This window comes from Podarcis erhardii (genome assembly GCF_964252035.2).
Source record: "Podarcis erhardii genome assembly, chromosome: 5".
Taxonomy (NCBI): domain Eukaryota; kingdom Metazoa; phylum Chordata; class Lepidosauria; order Squamata; family Lacertidae; genus Podarcis; species Podarcis erhardii.
Genome location: NC_138509.1, coordinates 18,215,437 through 18,237,188, shown reverse-complemented (window position 1 = coordinate 18,237,188; position 21,752 = coordinate 18,215,437). Strand labels below are relative to the sequence as shown.

The window sequence follows — 21,752 nt, the reverse complement described above, 5'->3', positions numbered from 1 at the left end:
ACAAACAGTAGTTTCTTCAGTAATACTCTTATCAAAATTAAATACCAAAAATCTTGCACCAACTGACATTCCCAACATAAACAATATGTACAATGTTTATTGCAATCCTCCCCCCAAAATTAGGTGATATAGAAGAAAGCATTTTTGACATGTGCAAAGGAGTGCAGTACCATCTGTGTAGTACAGGCAACCCCTGATTTGTTCGGGGGTTGAATTTCGTGTCATTGCACACAATGGAGGACTGTGTATAAGCCTGCCACGCCCCCTTTTATTGCTGCTTCTGGGTTCACAGCAATGCATGCATGCACCATAACCAGCAATCTCTCCATCAATGCTGAGCTGGACAAGTGTATTGTCAAGGTAGCTATGGCAAGGGCCCACCTCCACAGAAGGGTATAGGAGAATGTGTTACAAAGATGAAGGTCTACGAAGCCTGTATGTTTGGCACTTCATTATAGAAGTGAGTCGTGGGCAACTTGCAGCCATCAGGAGAGATGCCTCATTGCCTTCCACATCTGCATCAGGAGGACTTTCGGTAGCGCATGGCAGGATAGAATGTCAAACAAAGATGTTTCCCAAGTCCATATTCCCAGCATGTTCGCACTCTTGTCTTAGCGATGTCTATGCTGGCTTTGCCATGTCCACAGAATGGAAGATGGCAGGATTCCCAAGAATGTGCTCTATGGGGAGCTGGCTTCAGTCACCAGGCCAATTGGCAGACCATCTCTGTGTTACACAGATGTCTGCAAATGTGACACAAAGGCTAGTGACGTTAACCACACCGTGGGGGAATCCCTTGCAGATGACCGAAGTTCCTGGAGACAGGCCATCAAATTGTGCATCCATAGAAGTGACAAGGAGAAATGACCGCTGGATGGCAGGAGAAGAAACAACAACACAGTGGTACACCTGAATCAGCACAATCAGATATCTTCATCTGCCCCAGCTGCAACAAAACATGTCTCTTCCGCATCAGTCTCTATACCTACAGCAGGCGCTGCAACTGCCAACAGTTTTTTCTTGGAGGTTGCCAAGTTGGGGGACAATGCACTCTTTGTCCCCAGCCACCATATTATATCTACTTTTTCATCCCCAAAGTTCATGGACTTTGTGTGTATAGTACATTGGACACAATACTATGTTGATGAGACACATCCCTGTTAGATGAGTGAGCCTACTTTGGTGACTAAAGTGGAAACTGGCTACCTGGAAGCAAGCCTGAAAAAGTGACCCACATACTGATTGGTTCTCAAGGCTGAGTGTGGAAGCAAAAATTGAGTTGTGAAGCACTTATTTAAGCTGACAAGACAAGCTGCACTTGGCGGCAGTTGTAATAAAAATGTTATGACAAATCCAGTTTGTCTGAAAAGAGGCGTGTTACCGAAAGGTGGGGGAATAATTTAAAAAACGGAGCTTCGGTCTCCAGGCCCAAGCGTGTTGGAAGGAACTGGATTGGCTGGAGCAAAGGATGGAAATGCTGTGGCATGAAGCAGTCAGTCAGGTGGAAAAAAGAAGACAGAGCTTAAGCCCAGGTCACTTCCTTCACACTGAAGTGAGCTGTCAGATGAAATAAAAAGCCTTTTAGCATTCAGCTAGAAATGTCCTCTGTAAGGAAAGGGATGAGTGTTGCAAATCTTCCCCATCCCCTGAAGCTAGAGGGCTACTTGAAGCATATGCCAAGTCACACTTGACAATGCTAGGAAACCTTTTGTGGTAATGAAAAACTCAGGCTCCCTCTTAAATTGAGCAGAGAGAAACTGTTTCTGGGGGACATTTTAATGAAGAGAAGGGCTGTGGGACTTATTTCAGAATTTCCTCCCATGGAAAAGGCAGAATTTGAATCCCTTTGGCTCTGGTTTGTTGGTTTTTTGCTTTTGTCACCATTGGCGCTTCAGCTTGCTCCACAATGCTCCAGTTGTCAGCATTTGCTTTTTTAATAATCTCCAGGTAGCCTAGGATTAAGTAGAAAATCGATGTAAGAGGAATAGGTAGCTGAAGACAGGATACTGTGCCCAGAGAGTAGGCCCTAAGATATTTTTTTCGTCATAAGAAATTTTACCACTTTGTTATTTTGATAATCTTTGAGAGTCATTCAGGTGGCACTCAGTGGTATTCAAGCTCTTCTCCAAAGCTACATGGCCTAGAAACTTGACTTCAGTTCTCAATACATTGTGTTTAGATAACTGATTTTAGGGGATAACAAATCAACAAAACAGTTGTTGGTGGAAGCATTGTGGATAGCACCCTAAATGTGTGCACTTGATCACAAGTCTGTCTTTATTGCAGCCATGCATGGCCTTGGCAAATTTATCAGTCTTTTCCTTTGGAATAGCTTGTTCACTTATCCACCTTTTCTGGCAAACAGATTGCTTGTTGTTGTTGTTGTTGTTGTTGTTGTTGTTGTTGTTGTTGTTGTTGTTGTTGTTTATTATTATTATTATTATTATTATTATTATTATTATTATTATTATTATTATTATTATTTGAAAGTGCTCTTGTCTAACCCCCTAATTCCGTGCTTGTTTGTGTTTGGCAACAGGTACAACGGGTAAACCCTCATCACCACCCCCTGCAGTCATTGATGTGAGGCAGATGAATGAGAAACTGGAGACCATTTTGTTTCAGCTCCGCCAAGTTACCCGTGAGAGGGATGAGTTGAGGAAGCGTCTTGCACTGTCGTCTCCTGGGTCAACCTTTGATGACTGCAGGTAAAAGACTGAACAGTCACATGAGGGTATATTCCCAGGTCTAATGCATGTGCACTTGGGCATGGGTCTTTGGCTCTTTTCCACGGCACAGCTGTTTGAGTTGGGTGGGGGACAGCTAAGGATGCCTAGTATGGCTCAGTCAGAGAGCATGAGACGCTTAATCTCAGGGTTGTGGGTTACAGCCCTGTGTTTGGCAAAAGATTCCTGCATTGCAAGGGGTTGAACTAGACGATCCTAGATGACTACCAGTCTTTGATAACTAGTGATGTTCTTTGCAAATTATTTAAACCACCAGTGGCCAACTCTGTTCCATGTGGGTACAGAGTATGCTTAATACATCATTTTTGTTTCATATAAACTAACCTTTGGGGGAGGGGTGCGTGTTTTCTTTCACCTTAATACTTAAAATGTTTGATGTGTATTCATGTGAATGTTGTGTTAAGGTCATGCTCAACTGAAATCTATCTTTGTGGTAGGCCTACCCCCAAGCCAAACCATGATTATGAAAGGCTGAAGATTCAGTGCATGAAGGCAATGTCCGATCTGCAGTCTCTACAGAACCAACACACCAAAACGCTAAAAAGATGTGAAGAATCTGCTAAGGAGGCTGATTTCTATCAGTAAGTAAAGGCACACAGCATATGCACAGAGATGTATTTTGGTTTCCTCCTACCATTACTATGTGTCAGTTAAGCTGCCTTAGCTTTTAATGTTCAAAGGTCCTTCATCGTAGTTTTCTTATCTCCAGCTTCAGTCAACTTTTAAAATGCCATCATTTCAACATCAATAAAGAGATAATGTTCAAAGCTTTTGGCTGCAGAATTAGGATTAGTTAAAAAAAATATCTTTGAAGATGGAGAGCCAGTTTCTGAAAATTATGGTGGGAGGGCTATAAGCTTAGCTTGGTGTGGATGACCTTCTCATCATACATTGATCATACTTGTTCCCTGCTTCCCCCTTTCAGAACCCTGCTTTCACTAGTTCCAAGTTGGAGTCCAGTGCAGTAAATGACACCGCTAAGAAGGATTCTCTTAAGGGCAATTAGGTATCAACAAAATGCACAACACCAGGCAACAATGCAAATCTGGTGGTTTCTAATGGTGGATATTTCTTAATTTTTTAACTTCTTTATCAAATTGGAGGAGATGACACTACACATACTAATTTCTGTGTTTGATAGTGTATAATGGTGGTGACTAAACTATGATCCTCCAGAGAGTCTTGGAATACAACTGATGTTTGGCATGCTGGCTGGGCTGATGAGGAGCCCAACAACATCTGGAGAGAGACAGCTGTATAGAATTAATAAACCCCTCTGAGTCCAGAGGATTTGCTGTATTTGTGGTGGTTCTTTTATGGGGATGTTTACTTGATAAAGCAGTGTTGCTGTTCCGTGTTTTCTGAATTTGCTTTTTAATTGTCGTTGGAGCATTTTTACAAGTGCTTCCTGTGTACATTTCTAATATCTGAACAGTACACTGCACAGTCGTCTGCTGAGTGACCAGTCACAGCTGAAGGAGGACATGGACACTTTGAAGCGGAAGAACAGCCAGTTGGTACGAGAGCACAATCACCTCCAGCAGTCATGTGAGGAAATGAAGAGACTTCATGATGAGGATCTGAAGGAGATAACAGACCTGCGCAGTCAGCAGCAGCAGGTAGCCTCTGCCCTGTTTTTGCCTGCTGAGTTTAGCTTCTCATTTATTTTCTATTCTCTTTCCACCCCCACTTATATCTCAAGTGTTTGTTTGGGCACTGCAGGAGAGTGTCTCTTCCATTCCATTTCTTTAACACACAGTGCTTATTCTTTTCCTTAATTTCCATAGATTTCCTTAATTTCCATACCCCCCCCCCCCATTACTACAAGGAGCAGTTTACTTTCGATTATAACACAGACCTAGTTGTGTAAATTAGAAATGCTGCCATTTTCTATCTCATTAATTTCTAGTAAAGTGGGCTGCTCAAATTGCACTTCAGCTGCTCTTAATTTCAGAGATGAGAAGGATGGTGGGAGCTGTAACCCAACAATATCAAGAGCAGGGGTCCTCAAACTTTTTAAACGGGCCCGGTTCACTGTCCCTCAGACACTGTTGGGGGCCGGACTATATTTTGAAAAAAATAATAATGAACCAATTCCTAGGCACACTGCACATACCTAGGCTCCCTTGTGCTCTTGGCAAGGAGATGTATCGGTCCCTTGCATCCTTGCCAGAGGATCTGAGCCAGAATAGAGAGGTGCAATTTTTGTGTTCCCATGCGCCTTTTACTAGGGTCAACCCCTGGGTACGCCACTGCTTTTTAGGCAATATAAAGGGGAAAGATTGGTCTCATTGGTTCCCAGAGGTAGGAGATGGGGGCATAAAGAGCTCATTGACCTGTGCAAGTCCCACAAGCTCTTCTGTCCCATTCATTCACTGTTTTTGCTAGGCATCCGAAATGTGAATGTGAACATGTTAGTAGTGTGTGAAACTGCCCAAGCTGAATGTCCTGAAAGCACATGATGGGGTTAATACTTAGGTCCAGAACCCCAAATTATCCTCCTGTATCCTGTATCCTCCTGTTTAGGGAAGCTTTTAATGTTTAATATGTTATTGTATTTTAGTGTTCTGTTGGAAGCTGCCCAGAGTGGCTGGGGAAACCCAGCCAGATGGGCGGGGTATAAATAATCAATTATTATTATAGGAGTCAGCTGCTAGGGGCCGAGGTCCCTTTGCCACAACCTATAAAATATTTGAGGGAGCCTGCCCCCCATTTAATGGGCATTGACGTTCAAATGCTGTGTATGTGTGTGTGCTTGTGATCTTGTGATCGATTATGCTGGGTGTAGCTTCCCTGACACCCACCCCAATATTTCAAGTTGGCACCCCTGTTCTGAATCCAAAGGAAACCACCCTTGTAGAGAAAGGGGGCCAAGGATAGTGAGGGGTCTCCCTAATTTGCTTCCATTGCTGAAGCGTGCAAAGTGGGGGGAACTGAACAGCCTGGCCAGAGATGGGGAGCAACTCAGGTGGAGTGCATGTAGCCTCTTCCACCCGGGCAAGGAACATGGGGTGCATTCAAGTGGGAAAGCGCTTCAAGTGGAAATGGCACTGGATCCAATGTTCATTTTCGAAAGAGACCCCAAGTATAATTGCAGGGAGGTGTTGGTGCATTGGGTTAATTCGCAACAGATATGTTAAGACAATAATGGTGGGTGCGCACTGGAAAAACAGCTTAGTTAAAACTCCTCAGTATTTTGGATAGGAAGGTTGAGCATAGAGATCCAAGATTTGCTAGGTCGTTCACCACCTGGAACAGGAAACGCACTTGGACAACTGTTGCAAAGCAGGTGAGATACTTCACTGCCTCTGCCATCATGGATCCTATCTCCTTTCTTCTTCTTTTTCGGAATTTATGCCATAATTGCTCAGCTTGGACTTCGGTGGAGAACCACTTCCACTCCAGTCACCTACCTTTTCTGTTTCAACCACCACAGGGCCTTCTGTAAACCAGGGGAAACTGTGTTCACTAAGTGTTAGGAGTGGTGGTGGTGGTGGTGGTGATGGTGATGATGATGATGATGATGATGATGATGATGATGATAATAATAATAATATTGCTTCCATTTTTGTGCATGTGCATAGGCTGCTGCTGATCCTACTCTCTATGCAGGGTTCTGGTTTTTACTCCAGGCCAGGCTTTTGTTAGTGAATGCTTCTTATGGAAAGCGTTGTGAAAAATCTTTGTTGAGAGCTTTTAAATAAAAATACTAATAAGAAACACTGTGAACTAAAGGGCCAAAATCTGGTGCATCAGTTCTGATGCTTTGGCAAAAGAGATGATAGTCAAACCTTGGTTGTCGAACATAATCCATTCCGGAAGACCGTTTGACTTCCGAAACGTTTGACAACCGAGGAGCAAAGGGCAGTCAACAAAGTCAATGGAGGGAAGGAAAAAACACCTCTCCAGAAGCCCTTCAGCTTCCGAAAATCGTTCAAAAACTGGAGCAGTTACTTCTGGGTTTCCAGCATTCAGGAGCCAAAATGTATGATAACGGAGGCGTTTGGGAGCCGAAGTTTGACTGTACCAATCTTAACCTGGGGCCCCCATCATTTATTTTCCTTTGGGGAGGGGTTTCCACCCTGTTTGCTTTCATCACAGTCGATAGCAAAAGAAAGAATCTGCGGCTTCTCTTCTCAGTATGTTGAAGTGAATTGCGTTGGTCTGGAACAGGAGCTGCGAGTGTGCATCCATGCTTTTGTCACTGTCCATCAGGATTAGTCTCATTCTTATTGACGTGGGGGTGGGAGGCAAACAGCAACATGTGCCAATCTTTGTAGGTGCGTTGAGCTTGGTGTCTTTTCAGCTTGATCAAAAGGCACAAGGAGCCTGATGGCTTAAAAGGACAGAGAATTGGGATCAGATTACTTCCACTGACAGAGATGGCCACTGATTCTCCCGTGCAGCAGCTGACTAACTTGTAAGTCTCTTCCTGCTTGCTGTTGCCATGGTGGCACCCTTTGGCCCAGCTCGGATTATTTACTCTTCTTCCTATCAAGGATTTGAACGGGAGAATTCCCTCCTTGTTAAATTTTCTCTCCTCTTCTATCACCATTATGCTCATGCCTCGACTTTTATTTATTTCCGTTAAAGAGCAAGCAGTTGAAAACTCAAACGCTTTCAGAGATGGCTTAGCCTTCGTTTTCTATTTGTTTATTAAGGAGTTTCAGGAGAATTATTTCAAAGGGGCACAAACTTTTCTGCCCCCACCCCCCAATGGAAGCAATTGTTCCATCCCTGCAATCTTTGCCTCTATCCCCCTTTCCAGAAGCTTCGGTTTTTAAGGGAATTTGCTGTGCCTGTATAAGGCTGAATTGCATGTTACTTGTGCGCAAATATTGACACTGTACACAAGCACAAAGTAACCTAAGAAGGGCTGCAAAGTGTGTGTGTGTGTGTGTGTGTGTGTGTGTGTGTGTGTGTGTGTGTACTAAATGCATTTTATAAGCATTTGGTGTGTTTTGTTTTTTCCATATATACTTGCTGTAGCTATGTTATCACAGATCAAACAGCAACCACTTATATTTGTGCCTTTTCATACATTCCTTGTGCATGATTCCAGTCCTGAGTTACAACAACGGCTAGTACGTAGTCCCATGAAGTTGGTGAGGGATATCGGTGATCCTGAAGAATAATATTCAGTCCGAAATGTAGAGAGGTGGAGTCCCCTCACCCTAAATTTCACCTCTGTAGGAAGCAGAAATCTACACTGGCTTTCCACACATATACGTTGGTATGAAAATATGCAGTTATTTAGTTGGTTTTGGGCTCAAACTGGAGTAAGATCCCTTTGTTTCGGGTCTGCCCTGAAATATGTGAGTTGCCAACTTTTCTTTTTCTATAAATAAATGTTTTTTATTATTTTTTCATTAATAACAATCCAATGGTAACCACATTAATTCATTTCCAAATCATGCCAAATCTCAATACTAGCCAATTAATCTGAATTAAACATTTTGCCTGACTTCCCATGTTCCTGCTCTCGGGAGTTGATGTTATTCCCTTAATCCTGCGTCAGCTCTCTTACTTAGTCCAAGTTCCACCATTCCTATCCAACCCTTTGTTCTCACAGCCGCTGATGAATGACTTTCCATCACATTTTTATAAATCCATATTCTTTAGCTTGCAGAAGGAATTTATTTCCTGTAGCTGTGCAGAATATTTGCTTTCTTCCTTTGTCCATGTTGAAATCAAAACATCTTCCTTCACATTGCCTCTCCCTCGAGAGCTCTATTTCAGGTATGCAACAGCTCTCCATCTTGCTTTGAAATCAAAAGTAGTCCAGGTCTGGCCACGACTGGATCACTTCCAGTTACAGCCATACCTCAGGTTAAATATGCTTCAGGTTGAGTGCTTTTGGGTTGCGCTCCGCAGCGACCCGGAAGTAACAGAATGGTCAAAATGACATCATGCGCGGAAGATGCAAATTGCAACCCACGCATGCGCAGACACAGGTTATGTTTGCTTCAGGATGCAAACGGGGATCTGGAACGGATCCCATTTGTATCCAGAGGTACCACTGTATTATCTTTTTGCTTTAACAGTGGTACCTCGGGTTACATATACTTCAGGCTACATACGCTTCAGGTTACAGACTCCGCTAACCCAGAAATAGTGCTTCAGGTTAAGAACTTTGCTTCAGGATGAGAACAGAAATCGTGCTCCGGTGGCGCGGCGGCAGCAGGAGGCCCCATTAGCTAAAGTGGTGCTTCAGGTTAAGAATAGTTTCAGGTTAAGAACGGACCTCCAGAACGAATTAAGTACTTAACCCGAGGTACCACTGTAATGAGCTGGCATCTCATCCAAACTGTAATATATAGAGTTGAGCTCTCTGTAATTGACAATGTGTGAATCCTCATAAAATTCTGCACAATCCATTCTTTCAGCATTCTGTAAATAGATCAATAAGTTCTTGTTATGTCCCCCTGTATTCCATACATAGCTGTAATCCATTAGTAATTTCAGTCCCTTGATGGTTAATTAATAGTTAATTCTTTTTCAGTGAAGGCTTGCCAATTCATAGCACAACAGTATAGTAATATAAAGAAAGAACAAAGGCTTTCCTTCACCTACTAGCACTCTAGTTGTGATGATGAAAGTCCTCTCCAGTTCATGATTCATTTCACAGGTTATCTGTCTCTCTTTCCAGGAACATGCCTGCTTCTTAAATCCAAATTCAAATACTTCTCATAAAAAACAGATACCTCCGCTCATGGCGGCAGCATTGGGGAGTTTCCAATACGTGCAGCGCTATCCCCTTTGTCCTTGCCCCCACATTCCATCAGAGCAAGAGACAGTTATTGGATGATCCTCGGGGGGGGGGGCTTGCAAGGATAATTACTCCCAGATTATCCTTGATTACCTGCACGGCTGGTGTCCGCTAGTGCGAACACAGCTGCTCGCAATGGAGGCTGAGCTGGAAGCCATGAGTTGCCAACTTTTCAAGAGCAAAAGGGGAGATGATTTTGTCCGTTTTCTTACTCCCTCTGCACCCCTTTCTTCTCTGTTGGTAATTCCCCAATTCCTCTCAGATGCATGTGGCAGAATCTGTTTGCCCCCCTCCCCCAATCCATTTGTGGGTATAACCTTTCAATACAGCCTTTGTGCACGTAGTCTGATTTTGTGATTGATTGTTGATTTTCACCTGGGGAAACTGACTTCACGAAATACTGTGCACATTGCAATTTTGACATGTGTGGACTGTCATCAAATATTACGCCCCATTGTAGACAGCTTGGGGAATTGGAAGCAGGGCAGGTGTGCCAGGTGGGTATGGGAGGTAGATAAGGAGTGCTCTTGTTCCCTGCCATGCATAGGGGAGCAATTAGGGCCCTATTGACTCATCTTTGATTTATAGAAAGACTTATTTTATCATTAAGCTTTGGATGAATGAAGTGGGTTGGCGCTCCCCTATAAAAGTAGACCTACTTGGGCGGGAGTTAGATTTAAGACTGGGCACATGGTGCATCTGTCTTCTTCCAGACAAGCAGTCAGTTCTTGATAAGGGACAGTTCCAGACTGTTCCTATTTTGTGGTGGGATTCAGTCACTGCCGCATACAGCCAAACTTGTTCTTGCACAACAAAGCCCCCCCCCCCCCATCAGACTTTTCAAGGTAAGAGAAGTGATTGGAAAATGCACTGGGAAGTGTGGGGTGGCTAGACACAATGCCGTCCTCATCTTCTTGCAAACTGTACAGGCAAATGAGGATGAATGCTCACTAAAGAGGTCATCTGGAAGTGACCGAGCTCAGTTTACTGTGGAGGAAGTGAACCCTTCTCATTAGGACTACAGTGGTACCTCGCAAGACGAAATTAATCTGTTCCGTGAGGCTTTTCGTATAACGGTTTTTTCGTCTTGCGAAGCAAGCCCATTGACAGCTTAGCGGATTAGCGCTATTAGCGGTTTAGCGGCTTTTAGCGATCAGCTGTTAAGTGGCTTATCAGCGGATCAGCTAATAAGCGGCTTAGCGGCTTAGGAAAAGGGGAAAAAGGGGGGGGGGACCGCAGGAACTCGCAAGACATTTTCGTCTTGCGAAGCAAGCCCATAGGGAAATTTGTTTTGCGAAGCGCCTCCAAAACAGAAAACCCTTTCGTCTAGCGGGTTTTCCGTCTTGCGAGGCGTTGGTCTTGCGGGGCACCACTGTACCTTAAGTCCATGTTTAGTAAGGCCTGAATGTGGCACTCTTGATTTTGTCCTCTTTTTAGAGTTTGAGTAGCTCATGGTCAGCTTTTCAGACCTTGAACCTCCCGCTGGAAACACCGTATTTACTGCGCTGCAGGAGGAAAGTGTTTGCATATATGTGCATACCATCCGTTTATGAAGTGTGTCACCCAACAGAAGGGAATCATCTAAATCCATCCCTCCTTGATTGTGCTGGATAAGTAGTGACATTGAAACATGGAGGTTCTGTGTAGCCATGATGGCTAATTGCCATTGATAGACCTGTGCTCCATGAAGTTAACTTAATTCATTTGCCTTCAACTACATCTAAGCTAGTGGCCATCGCCACATCTTATGCAAGTGAATGCCAGAATTTTTGTGTGAGACCTACATATATAATGTCCTCCACTCATGCAGAGGTGCTGGCAGCCAAGGAGGAGCAGATTGTTGGTTCTTGATTAGTCATTCAAAAACTCAGGACCTGGGGTCTGGTTTGGACTTGCGCTGATGCTGTCAGGGCCAGTGTGTCCCGTTTGAGGCAAAATGTGAGGTGCCACCCCACCTTGCTGCCACCCACCCTGCAGCCTCCATCACCAGCACCCAAGACAATTTCCAGTGGGATTTTGCTGAAATCTCAGAAGGCCCTTGCACTATACGTGAGATCTCACAGGATTTTGGCAAGATCTCACTGGAAACAGACACCAGTGCTGATGCCGGTTCTTCTTCCGGTGGAGGTAGGCCCATGGGGGTGCCACCTTGGGGGCTTCTGCCGTCAGAGGCAACTGCTTCACCCGCCTTATGGGTGGGCCAGGCCTGGATATTATGCAGAGGAAAGTGGTAGCAATCATGTTTGCTTCTGGGGAATAGGACTCCCCCCAACCCACCCCCACCACTCTAACCTGAGGCTTCTTTTCCCTATTGTGTTCTTCACCAAAAGTTTTGAACGCTGTCCTTTTCAAACCAACAAAGGGTTCTTTTTCTCTTTGAGTATTTTATGATCCGTCTCTGGAAATAGATGCGTGCCTACCAATTGACCCCGATAAACGTGTATTAACATTGACAAGTTCATAAAAACAAATGTTCTGGAAACAATCCATGCTCGCTTTGTTGAGAATATATTTTAATGGTTTTAGCTTAATTTTGAGCGTTGTGCATCTATAATAGGGCTGCAATGGACATTGTAACTGGTGTGCCACCTTGTGGTAGACTTAAACGGAACTGCAGTTGCATTTTGTCTCATAATAATCAACAGTAGATCAAAGAAAGGAGGAGCTTGGGGCCGGGGGGGGGGCTGATTTTGCCATTCAGACTTAGAAGGACACAGTGGGAGAAGATCCATGTTCAGGAGACATCTTTGGGTGGGGTGATATATTGGGAGAAAGCCCCGTGAAGAGACATTGGATTAAAAGTGTCAGAAATCAATAGAAGGGAAGGGGAGAGTATGTGCAAGACATCCGTATTATTTTGAAGGAATACGTCAGTAACTGTGTCAGGCAGAGCAGACCCTTCGTCTTGCTGGCAGCTTTAATGCCATGTGTAGTTTTACATTCTAACGTTTGCATTACATCTCATCATCATCATCAAACCTTTTATTGGCATCACATACAAACATCCATAGTAAATCAATATAGAATTACCACCTCCCCAATGTCACAGAACATTTGTCAAATGAAAAGAGGCAAAAAAGTCTAACGTTACATCTCTAGGTCTCCAGGGAGATCAGACGTCTGCAATGTGTTTCTGCGACAAAAAACCAAATAAATATATTTAGCCACTAATTTGGTGAGCTCCTAATCATTCCCCAGTAATAGAAAATGTGTGACCTCCAACTCTGGTTTCCATTTGGGCATGCAGAGTTGATCTAGGAACTGCTGGTGGAGATCAGCATATAGTTTACATTTAAGAACCAGATGAGTAAGAGCTTCCAGCAGGTGGTCTTCACATGGGCAAATTATTTCTCCTTTCACCATTCCCGAGAACCTACCCCAAAGGAGGTTTGATGGGTTTGAATTAAACCTGGCCAGTGAAAATGCCCTTCTTTCTTGAGGGATAAGCAGAAATTCAAGATTATTATAATTAGTTTCATATCCCCAAGAAAGTTGAAAGTAAAGAGGGGAACATGTTTTCTCTGCTGCTGCTGCTGCTGCTACTGCTGCTGCTGCTGCTGCTGCTAGTTCCTGGCGTTCAATGTCCCACAACCTAATTTTTATTATAGCCTTGGCAGATGGTGGAGGCATCGATTGCAAAAGTTCCATTGACAGTCCAAGTTGCTATGTTAAACTTGTAGCCCTGGGGAAAGAAATGGGGCTGACAAGACTTCGCTGAGGAGGTGATCTTTTTCTAATGTATAACCAACATAGAAGAAATCTCGCCCAGTCAACGATCTCTACCTTGTGTTGACCTCCCTCTAGACACAAGGCTGCATAGGGTACACAACGTGGAACAGCAAAAATCTTAAAAAGGAAAGCTTCCTGCACTCGTTTACCAGCTGGGTAAACCCTGGCAGCCAGACTGGAATTCCATAGAGCAATTGAGCTATTATTTTGGCGTTCAAGACCTTGAGGGCAGAGGGCATATGCGAATTACCTCTTGTTATGAAAAATCACATTATGGCCTGCATAGACATCTTACTGGCATTCACCGCTGTTGCACGGTACGAGCACCATAGAAGCCTGTGATGGAATGTAATTCCCAGATAGTTAAATTCAAATACCTGCTGGATGGGTTTTCCACCAAATACCCAGCTATAGCTCTTGTGTGAATTCCCCAAAACCATTATTTTGCTTTTATCAAATTTCATGCACAATTTCATTCTGGACAGATAGTCAGTACAGGAATTTAACAATCGTTTTAGGCCAATTCTTGTCTGTGAAAGCAAAATAATGTCATCTGCGTATAGGAGGATGGGTACGCTTGATACGTTGAGTTTTGGGCTATGAGCATCCACCTGTTTTAGTGAAGAAGCAAGGTCATTAAGAAAAAGATTAAAAAGAGAGGGAGCGAGTACACAGCCCTGCTTTACTCCTCAGTTTATAATGATCAATCCCACTCTCCTTGGGTGGCCAAAGCGAGTGTAAATAGGACAGATCAGTTATTAAAATGTCAATAAATTCCTCGAACTGAGTGACTCCAACAACAGGGGAAAGTTCACCTTTCTCTACCAAGAGCAAATGGATCACACGGTCAGAATTCACCAAGCTTTGGAAAAGAGATAGTGCAGTGTTTCCCAACCGGTGTTCCGCGGCACACTAGTGTGCCGCGAGACGTTGCCTGGTGTGCCGCGGGAAAAATTAAAAAATTCGAAAGATATCCGGAGAGGTGGCCTTCGGGCGAGTTTTAATTTTAATTTTCCTTCTCCCACTTAATGCCCCACGCTCGCCCGAGCAGCTTGCAGTCCTCGGTAACCACGGCGACCCGAGGGAGGGGAGGGAACAGGGAAGTCGAGGGCGGCGGCGAGCCGCGATGACGTCAGTGGGCCGCGCCGCCTCGCCCTGGCACGGTGTGAGAGCCCCGGCTAGTGGCGCGAGCTTCGGAATAAGTGGGATCCGCGTGCGCGAGACCGAGATCGCGGGTAAGGAGCTCAGCTCTGGGCAGGAGGAAGCGGGGCCGCGCGTGCGGGCCACATCCCCACAGAGAGCGAGCCTCCCCCGGCCCACCACTCCGGGCAGGTCCACTCGCATGAGGGGGCGGCGATGGCGACGGCCGGCAGCTTGCCTGCAATGCCATCCCTCGAGCAGGCGAGGAGCCCGGAGGCTACCAGATGCGAGTCCTCTTTCCCACCCTGCTCGGGAGTCCAGAGCACTTGGTCGCATTCAGGATCTAGAGTGGGGAAGCGGGGCTTGTGTCTGGGCTGGACACATTGGGCTGCCTGTGCCGCTCGACCTGCGGGGAGAAATCAGGGTGGGAGTCACGACCGTGAGGCAGGGCTGCCAAGTGTGGCAGAAGAGGACACGGCCGTCGCACCTGTCCTTAGGTAGGAGCTTCTTCCGTGTCGACCTGCTGCCCTAAAGTCTTGGCTTTTTTCTTGGCTTTTTGGCGGTTGGCACAGAAGGAAGGCAAGGGGGAGGGGAAAAAATTGAAACTTACACTTTCGTGCGTCCCTCCCGGCGTGACGCTGTGCGCTGACGTCACGGGGCTGTAATGGTGGTGTGCCTCGAGATTTTTTTCATGAAACAAGTGTGCCTTTGCCCAAAAAAGGTTGGGAAACACTGAGATAGTGTATGCTCGTTGACTCATATCCTTGTGTGCTGGGGTCTCGGTTCCTGGGGGGATGGATTAATTAACTGTTCTGTCTTTCTCGGCGGAAAGACAAGTTTGCAGTGTAGAGGGAGATGGTCGCTGAGCATAGGATACCCTATGTGGAACTCAACCACGTAGGATGTCATTTTAGTGGGAATCAGAATATAGTCCACCACACTATTTCCCTTTAGGGAGATGTAGGTAAAATTCCCAGAGCCTTCCCAGTCAGTTAGCCCACTGAGCCACGTCAGGGCCCTGGTGGTGGTCAGTTTAATGAGTCGCAGACCAGCCAGATTAATTACTGGGTCCCAGGATCTACATTCCCAAAAACAGAAGTTTGGGAGAACAGAAGTATTCGAGATCTCGCATGCTTTTGTGTACACTTCCCACCCTTGGCCTAGGCGGGCATTAAAGTCAAGATAATAGGTCGGTCAGGGCAGATGAAGTCCAGATTCTCAAGCACCTGAGCAATAAATTCCATTGTAGGTTCTTGGCTGTGGGAATGGGAGGGATATACACATTGATCAATAACATTTCCTGGCTCTCTAGCTCTATCTTTGTTACTAGTAATTTACAACTAGCATTTGTTGACAGGATATGTTCACTTTTTATATGGGGAGCCACCAGGGTTAACAATCCACCCAAAGGCCTACCTTTCTTATGGCTTTTGGTTGCCGGAACTGAAAAGGCATTAAAACCTGCAAGTTCAATGTGATCATAATGACCAGGTTTCTTGTAAACAAACTATATCGTGTGCCCTTATTAACTTTGTAAAGTCAGGGAAACACAACTTTGAAAACCACCCTGCCACATTCCATGATAACAGCTTCAGAGAGGAATATTACACCAGGTTCCCAACCATGGCATGAAGTCAATCTAGGTGCATGTCTATGGGTTGCTATCACTTGGGGCCCTGAACGTTTCCTGGTGTATTTCCTCCACTACCTCTGGGGCATCGGTTATTAGTCCGTGGACCCTGGTGTCATCCCTACTTGAACTAGCAACTGTCATCTCCTTGATTGTACTCAAGTTGGTGCTTTACATACATGAGAGGTGTTCTGGGCCTTCTTGGTGTCCAAAAGGTATATATAATAAGTTACCATATAATGACAAATTAAGTATAAATCCCAGTGATCATGGAAGGCTAAATATCTTAAGAGCAGCCACTTTGTATACATACGGAGAGATTTCTTTTCAGAGTGAAATAATTTCCTCCATGCAGCAAGGTTCATCTGAAGGAGAGGGAATATGCTGCACAAAGTCTGGGTACTGTCACTGCTCTTTGTGTTCCTTCCTGGATGTTATGGGCCTTTTTCATTCCTGGAATTCCTTTCCTATTCTGTGCTGGAGTGTTTTATAGGAGAAAACCAAAATTACTGTATTTTTCTGTGTATAAGACTATATTTCCCCCCAAAAATTTTAAGATTGGGGGTCGTTTTATACACGGAATGTTGCAATTATTTATTTCTTAATTTTGGGCTTAAAAAATAGGGGTTGTCTTATACACAGAAAAATACAGTAAATCTAAAAATGTTATTCCGTTTCTCCAAGAACTTAATTCAACCTCTTATATGAGCAGAATCATGTGTTGTGCCATGAAACCAGCTTTTCAGGGCCCTGAGAATTCTGTACAATCTCTTTGGAACGCAGCACTTGCAGCTATTCTCCTTCTGCTCACAGTTCTTTGGTCCTAACCATGTTGTGATTTTTTTAAGGCGTTACATCGTTAGCTCTTTTGAGGGCCCTAGACAGCAGAAAATAAAATCTCCCCTGGTTTCCCCCCTCCTGTTTACAGCATGACTGAAGTTTATCTTCCAGGAATTCTTATTCAGAATATCTTCCGTTATTCCAGGTGATGAAGCAGAATGGGTCGTCAGAGATACTAAATAAACTCTACGATACAGCAATGGACAAGCTGGAGGGCGTGAAGAAGGATTACGACACACTTAGGAAGCGGTACAATGAGAAGATAGCGAGTCACAATACTGATCTGAGCCGATTAGAGCAGACGGAAGAGGAGAACAGGCGACTCCAGAAGCAGATTGACATGCTGATGAAACAGCGGGACACAGCAATACACTTCCAGCAGCAGTACTCTACCTCTCTGAGAAGGTAGAAGATGCTTTTGCCACAAAGCCGTTTTATTTTTTATTTTTTATTAGAACAAACTCAGCACTCAAGTTACCTGTCTGAACTTGTCTGACTCTTGTCGTGTCTTGGTTTTTCTGTTTCTTTGTTCATGTTTTGGTCACTCGGGATCAAAGTAGACCTGACTGAGTAGCCATATTTTGTTCATGTGTTTGCTCCAGTCACATATTACTGTGTGTGTGTGTTTGTCAGGACTGTGTCCCATGATGCAAAAGACTTCTGTGCGCACAAGGACACTTCCACTTTCTCTCCTGCCCTCTCTACCCCAACCTGGTGCGCCCTCAAAATCCTCTCCTGAGGGTTGGGGAGCACATTTGGGGGTTAAATGTGGAGGTAGAGAGAAAACTGAAGTCCTGCTGCAGAAGTGGAATTCTGCTTGCACAGCATTCAGTATAATCATATGTGTCCCATGTTGAAGTAAAAACATCAAAAGTAGGTAAACTATTTCTCTCCCCTGCACCATGGTTTGTGAAGTGAAGTGAGCTGAGAGAAAAGTGTCTGAAGTGATGGAGTTCAGAGAAGTAATCCAGGGGAGAGCTCATCTCCTTTCACCAACATATATTTTATAATGAGATGAGAACCACTGCTTCTCTCCCCCCTGCCACCTCCACATCGAACATGTGATCAGGGCAGTCATGTGACAAAAGAAACATGGCTGACACTCACTTCTCATTTAGTCCTTTACACAGTTTAGTGTGGTTTGTAAGAGGAAGGAAGCTTTCATAGGGCTGCGTTTCGCTTACAAGTGGTGAAAGGACTTGCTGTGACTCTCCTCCCACCTCTCTTTAGGTTTGAGACTGTGCAGCAGGAACTGAGCAAGGCCACTGCCCAAAACAAGGAGCTACAGAGAGAGATGGAGCGGTTGCAGGCAGAAGTGACAAGGTTTAAAACAATGCAGCTGAAAGCCGTGAAGGATGCAGAGAAGTATAAGGAAGAGAGGGACTCCGTTTTCAACGAGTACCGTCTCATCATGAGCGAGAGGGATCAAGTCATCAAAGAAGTGGATAAGCTGCAAACGGAGCTGGAACTTGCCGAATCCAAATTGAAAAACACATCCTCGGAGAAAAGAGTGGCCAGTGAGGAAATGGAAGCCTTAAGACAGGTGTGGTATTGTATGGCACTTGCTCTGGCCAGAAAGAGTTGTTCAAACCTAGTGGTGTTGCATGTGTAACTCTCTGCAAGTTTCTAGACCAGCCTTCCTTATCCTGGTGTCCTCCAGATATTTAGAACTACAGCTGGTAAAACAAAAGTCTTAAGTATTATTGCCCTTCATGCCAATCATCCCTTGGTCAGAATTAACTTCTCTGATTTCTCTATTATTACTTTGGGGCTGCACAGTGTTTCAACTTTTGATGCAAGCAAATATGTGTTGCAGCTCTAAAGATATTTGCTAGTTGCATCTAATGCATGCTTTGTGCTGTATTATTCCTTCTTCTTATGCATGGCACAGGCTTTCAAAAATTCAGTGTGTTTTCATTACACTTAATGTACCTCCAGCAATGGATTTTTATTTTATTTCAGGAGCTGAACTCTGCTCTAGTGGAACGAGATCGAGCAATCTGTGAAAGGAATGAGCTCTTGGAAAAGTACTGCCATGAAGTGAAAGATAAGGCTGAAGCCCAGAAGGAGCTGGATCAAGCCTGCAAGGATATTGAGACAGTGAAGGAAGAGAGAGATGTGGCTAGGAAGGAAAGAACAGAAGCCATCATCCAGAGAGATCATCTACTGAGAGAGTACTATCAAGCTCGCCAGGTAGAGGCAAAGTTTGCACGTTTGTTCTTCCTCTTGCACTCATTGAGGACTCTTTGTGCAGTCAGCTACCACAAGGAAGCCCATCAATAGAGTTTCTCATTTGGTTTCTACAGAGGCTAAAGGAAACAGAAAATAAGGGGGAAAGCCTTGGTTGAAAGATGCAATAATCATTTTAAAAATTGCAGGACTGGTGGGTTTTCTCTTCCTCCCCCTTTTTCTCCACCTGCAGTCCCTATCAGTATATGCTTTTTATTTGAGTGACAATCTTGCAAATGGCAAGGATAGAATTGGGAAAAGGATGTTCTGTGACTCAGTAGACATTGGGCTGGGTTCAGTGTGAGTTGCTGTTCAAATCATTGTAGAGTTTAACCCGTAATATCATTAGGTGATGAATCAGTCCCTTAGCTCTCTTATGCGTGTACCTTTGTGAAATCTGTGTTTGTCATGTGCCTGTATTACATTATTATGCACATGACTAAAAACAAAAATTTGTTAATCAGCTCCCACTCCTTGGCTACTCAAAGGTTTACATCTGGCTTCAAGTTGAGATATTTAAGAGATTCTCTCTTTCCAAATTTCTCACTTGATCTGGGCATTTTGAATTACCCATCCTTGCTTCCAGAGTACATTAATAATCTCTCACTTGTCTGTTATTTATTTATTTTGCTATTCAGCCTGCTAGGAATGCATAATTTGCCGTAGTTTTCGGTTTGTCTCTATCTGCTAGGTTGCAAAAACGTACCAGTGCATGCACATTGTGATTAAATTAGTGTACAAAAAAGAATATTGACGTGTCCCACAAATCTCACCATTTTCTACTTCACACTGATATAATCAGTGGACATACTTTTTTCTTATCAATCAAAACATTTAAAATAAAAAAGAAATGATGCACAAGTAAAACAAAAGCAACAATGAAGATGCAATTAAAAATCAAAACATTCAAAATAAAAGAGAAATGATGCACAAGTAAAACAAAAGCGTAATGTAGCAGGCATCTTACAAACAGTTCAGTAACAGCAATTGGTAGTAATGGATGTCAGAAACCCGAGTGACTAATACACATGCACACACTGGTGGTGTTCAGTAACCTGTAAGAAAAAAATGTGCATGAAGTATTGAAAGCTGACATATTGCGCATGTGCCTATCCCGAAATTAATGCTAGAAATTATGTTAGTTAAAGTAGGAGGTAGGTAGAGTGAGCCCATGGCACGATAATAGAACACATTCTGGGAAATCGGCTCATACCCCAAATCCAGAACTCTTGTGTATTTTTTAAACCCCTGTAAAAAGGTTGGTTTTTTTTAAAAGCCAACTACATCCCACGAATGGTGTTTAAATGAATTGCATGATTCGACTTCCTCAGATACAAGATTCTGCTACACTGGATATAGAACGAGCAAACAAAGAAATTGAAATGCTGCGGAAGCAATACGAGGCAATGTCACAGGAGTTAAAAGAAGCTGTCCAGGAAGCAGAAGTCGCAAAATGCAGAAGAGATTGGGCCTTTCAAGAACGCGACAAGATTGTGGCAGAACGAGAGAGCATACGGTAAAAACAAACAACAGTTTGGCAGTTCTCCCCAGGAGTTTATTTGCAGTGTACAATTGAGATGACCAGTTATTTGCTAGGGGCTGCAGCCGTGTTGCATTCAGTTGAAACTGTTCTCAGGATGGCAGTCCAGAACTAGGGGAAGAAAATAATAGGCAGTAATGTTGGCTTTGTTTTTGAGAGGGAAAATAGTACAACTGCAATCTGAAAATAAGGGCCAAATTAGCTACTTTTGATTCATGTGTTCTTCATGCATGTGGACAACTGGGAGTGGTATGCAAGCCTTATATCAGAATATACCCTCTCTCCAGCTTATCTCTCTGCAAATATTCCAGATTAATAGTAATGAATTTGCATTTTTAAAAATAGCTCAGTTGGTAGAGCATGAGTCTCTCTCTCTCTCTCTCTCTTTCATTTTTATTATTTTTTTCTAATTTACATTTCAAAATAATTCATTTAGACAGCCTTAATTCAATGACTTCCCTTCTTCTCTTTCCATGGTTCATTTTGCGTACCATACATCCCTGCATATTTTACATGAACTAAACCATTCATGAATCATTGTTACATTGCATCAAAGCTTATTTGCACTGTTGAATTTATCTTAATGCTACCAGCGTTTTTAAATGAACACAATTTCCACCCATATATTCAGTAAACATTTTCCAGTCTTTATTAAATGTATGTTCTTCTTGTTCTCTTATTCTGTATGTTAAATCTGCAAGCTGTGCATATTCCATTAGTTTAAGTTGCCATTCTTCTTAGGTTGGGACCTCGCTCGTTTTCCATTTTGGGGCTAGCAAAACACGGGCTGCAGTAGTAGCATGCATAAATAATATTTTTTGACACCTGGGAATATCCCTCCGAATTATCCCCAACTAAAAGGACTGGTTTTTGGGGGGGAAAGCTTCTTTTTAACATTTTTAAAAATTCATTATATATCATTTCCCAATACTCTTTTACCCTTTTACAAGTCCACAGTAGAGCACGAGACTCTTAATCTCAGGTTCATGGGTCTGAGCCCCACACTGGGCAAAAAGATTCCTGCATTTCAGAGGGTTAGACTAGATGACTCTCGTGGCCCCTTCTAACTACAATTCTATGACTCTATTATTAATTAATTGCACTTGATATCTTCTTTCTAGCCCATTG

The 21,752-nt window shown here is 43.7% G+C and overlaps 1 protein-coding gene across 19 annotated transcripts in view; it reads left to right on the top strand.

Annotated features, from left to right (window-relative positions):
- The window catches only part of LOC309343041 (disks large homolog 5-like), a 116,877-nt gene that overhangs the window by 45,484 nt on the left and 49,641 nt on the right, over positions 1–21,752 (top strand). For 13 of the 19 annotated variants that reach the window (XM_081864162.1, XM_081864168.1, XM_081864165.1 and 10 more), the window contains exons 3-9: positions 2,540–2,708; positions 3,152–3,328; positions 4,183–4,366; positions 17,001–17,260; positions 18,086–18,398; positions 18,818–19,048; positions 20,416–20,600. In XM_081864162.1, coding sequence (XP_081720288.1) covers positions 2,540–2,708; positions 3,152–3,328; positions 4,183–4,366; positions 17,001–17,260; positions 18,086–18,398; positions 18,818–19,048; positions 20,416–20,600 — 1,519 coding nt within the window. The remainder of the gene's footprint in view (positions 1–2,539; positions 2,709–3,151; positions 3,329–4,182; positions 4,367–17,000; positions 17,261–18,085; positions 18,399–18,817; positions 19,049–20,415; positions 20,601–21,752) is intronic. The other 6 variants (XM_081864159.1, XM_081864173.1, XM_081864158.1 and 3 more) reach the window with 1 other exon arrangement.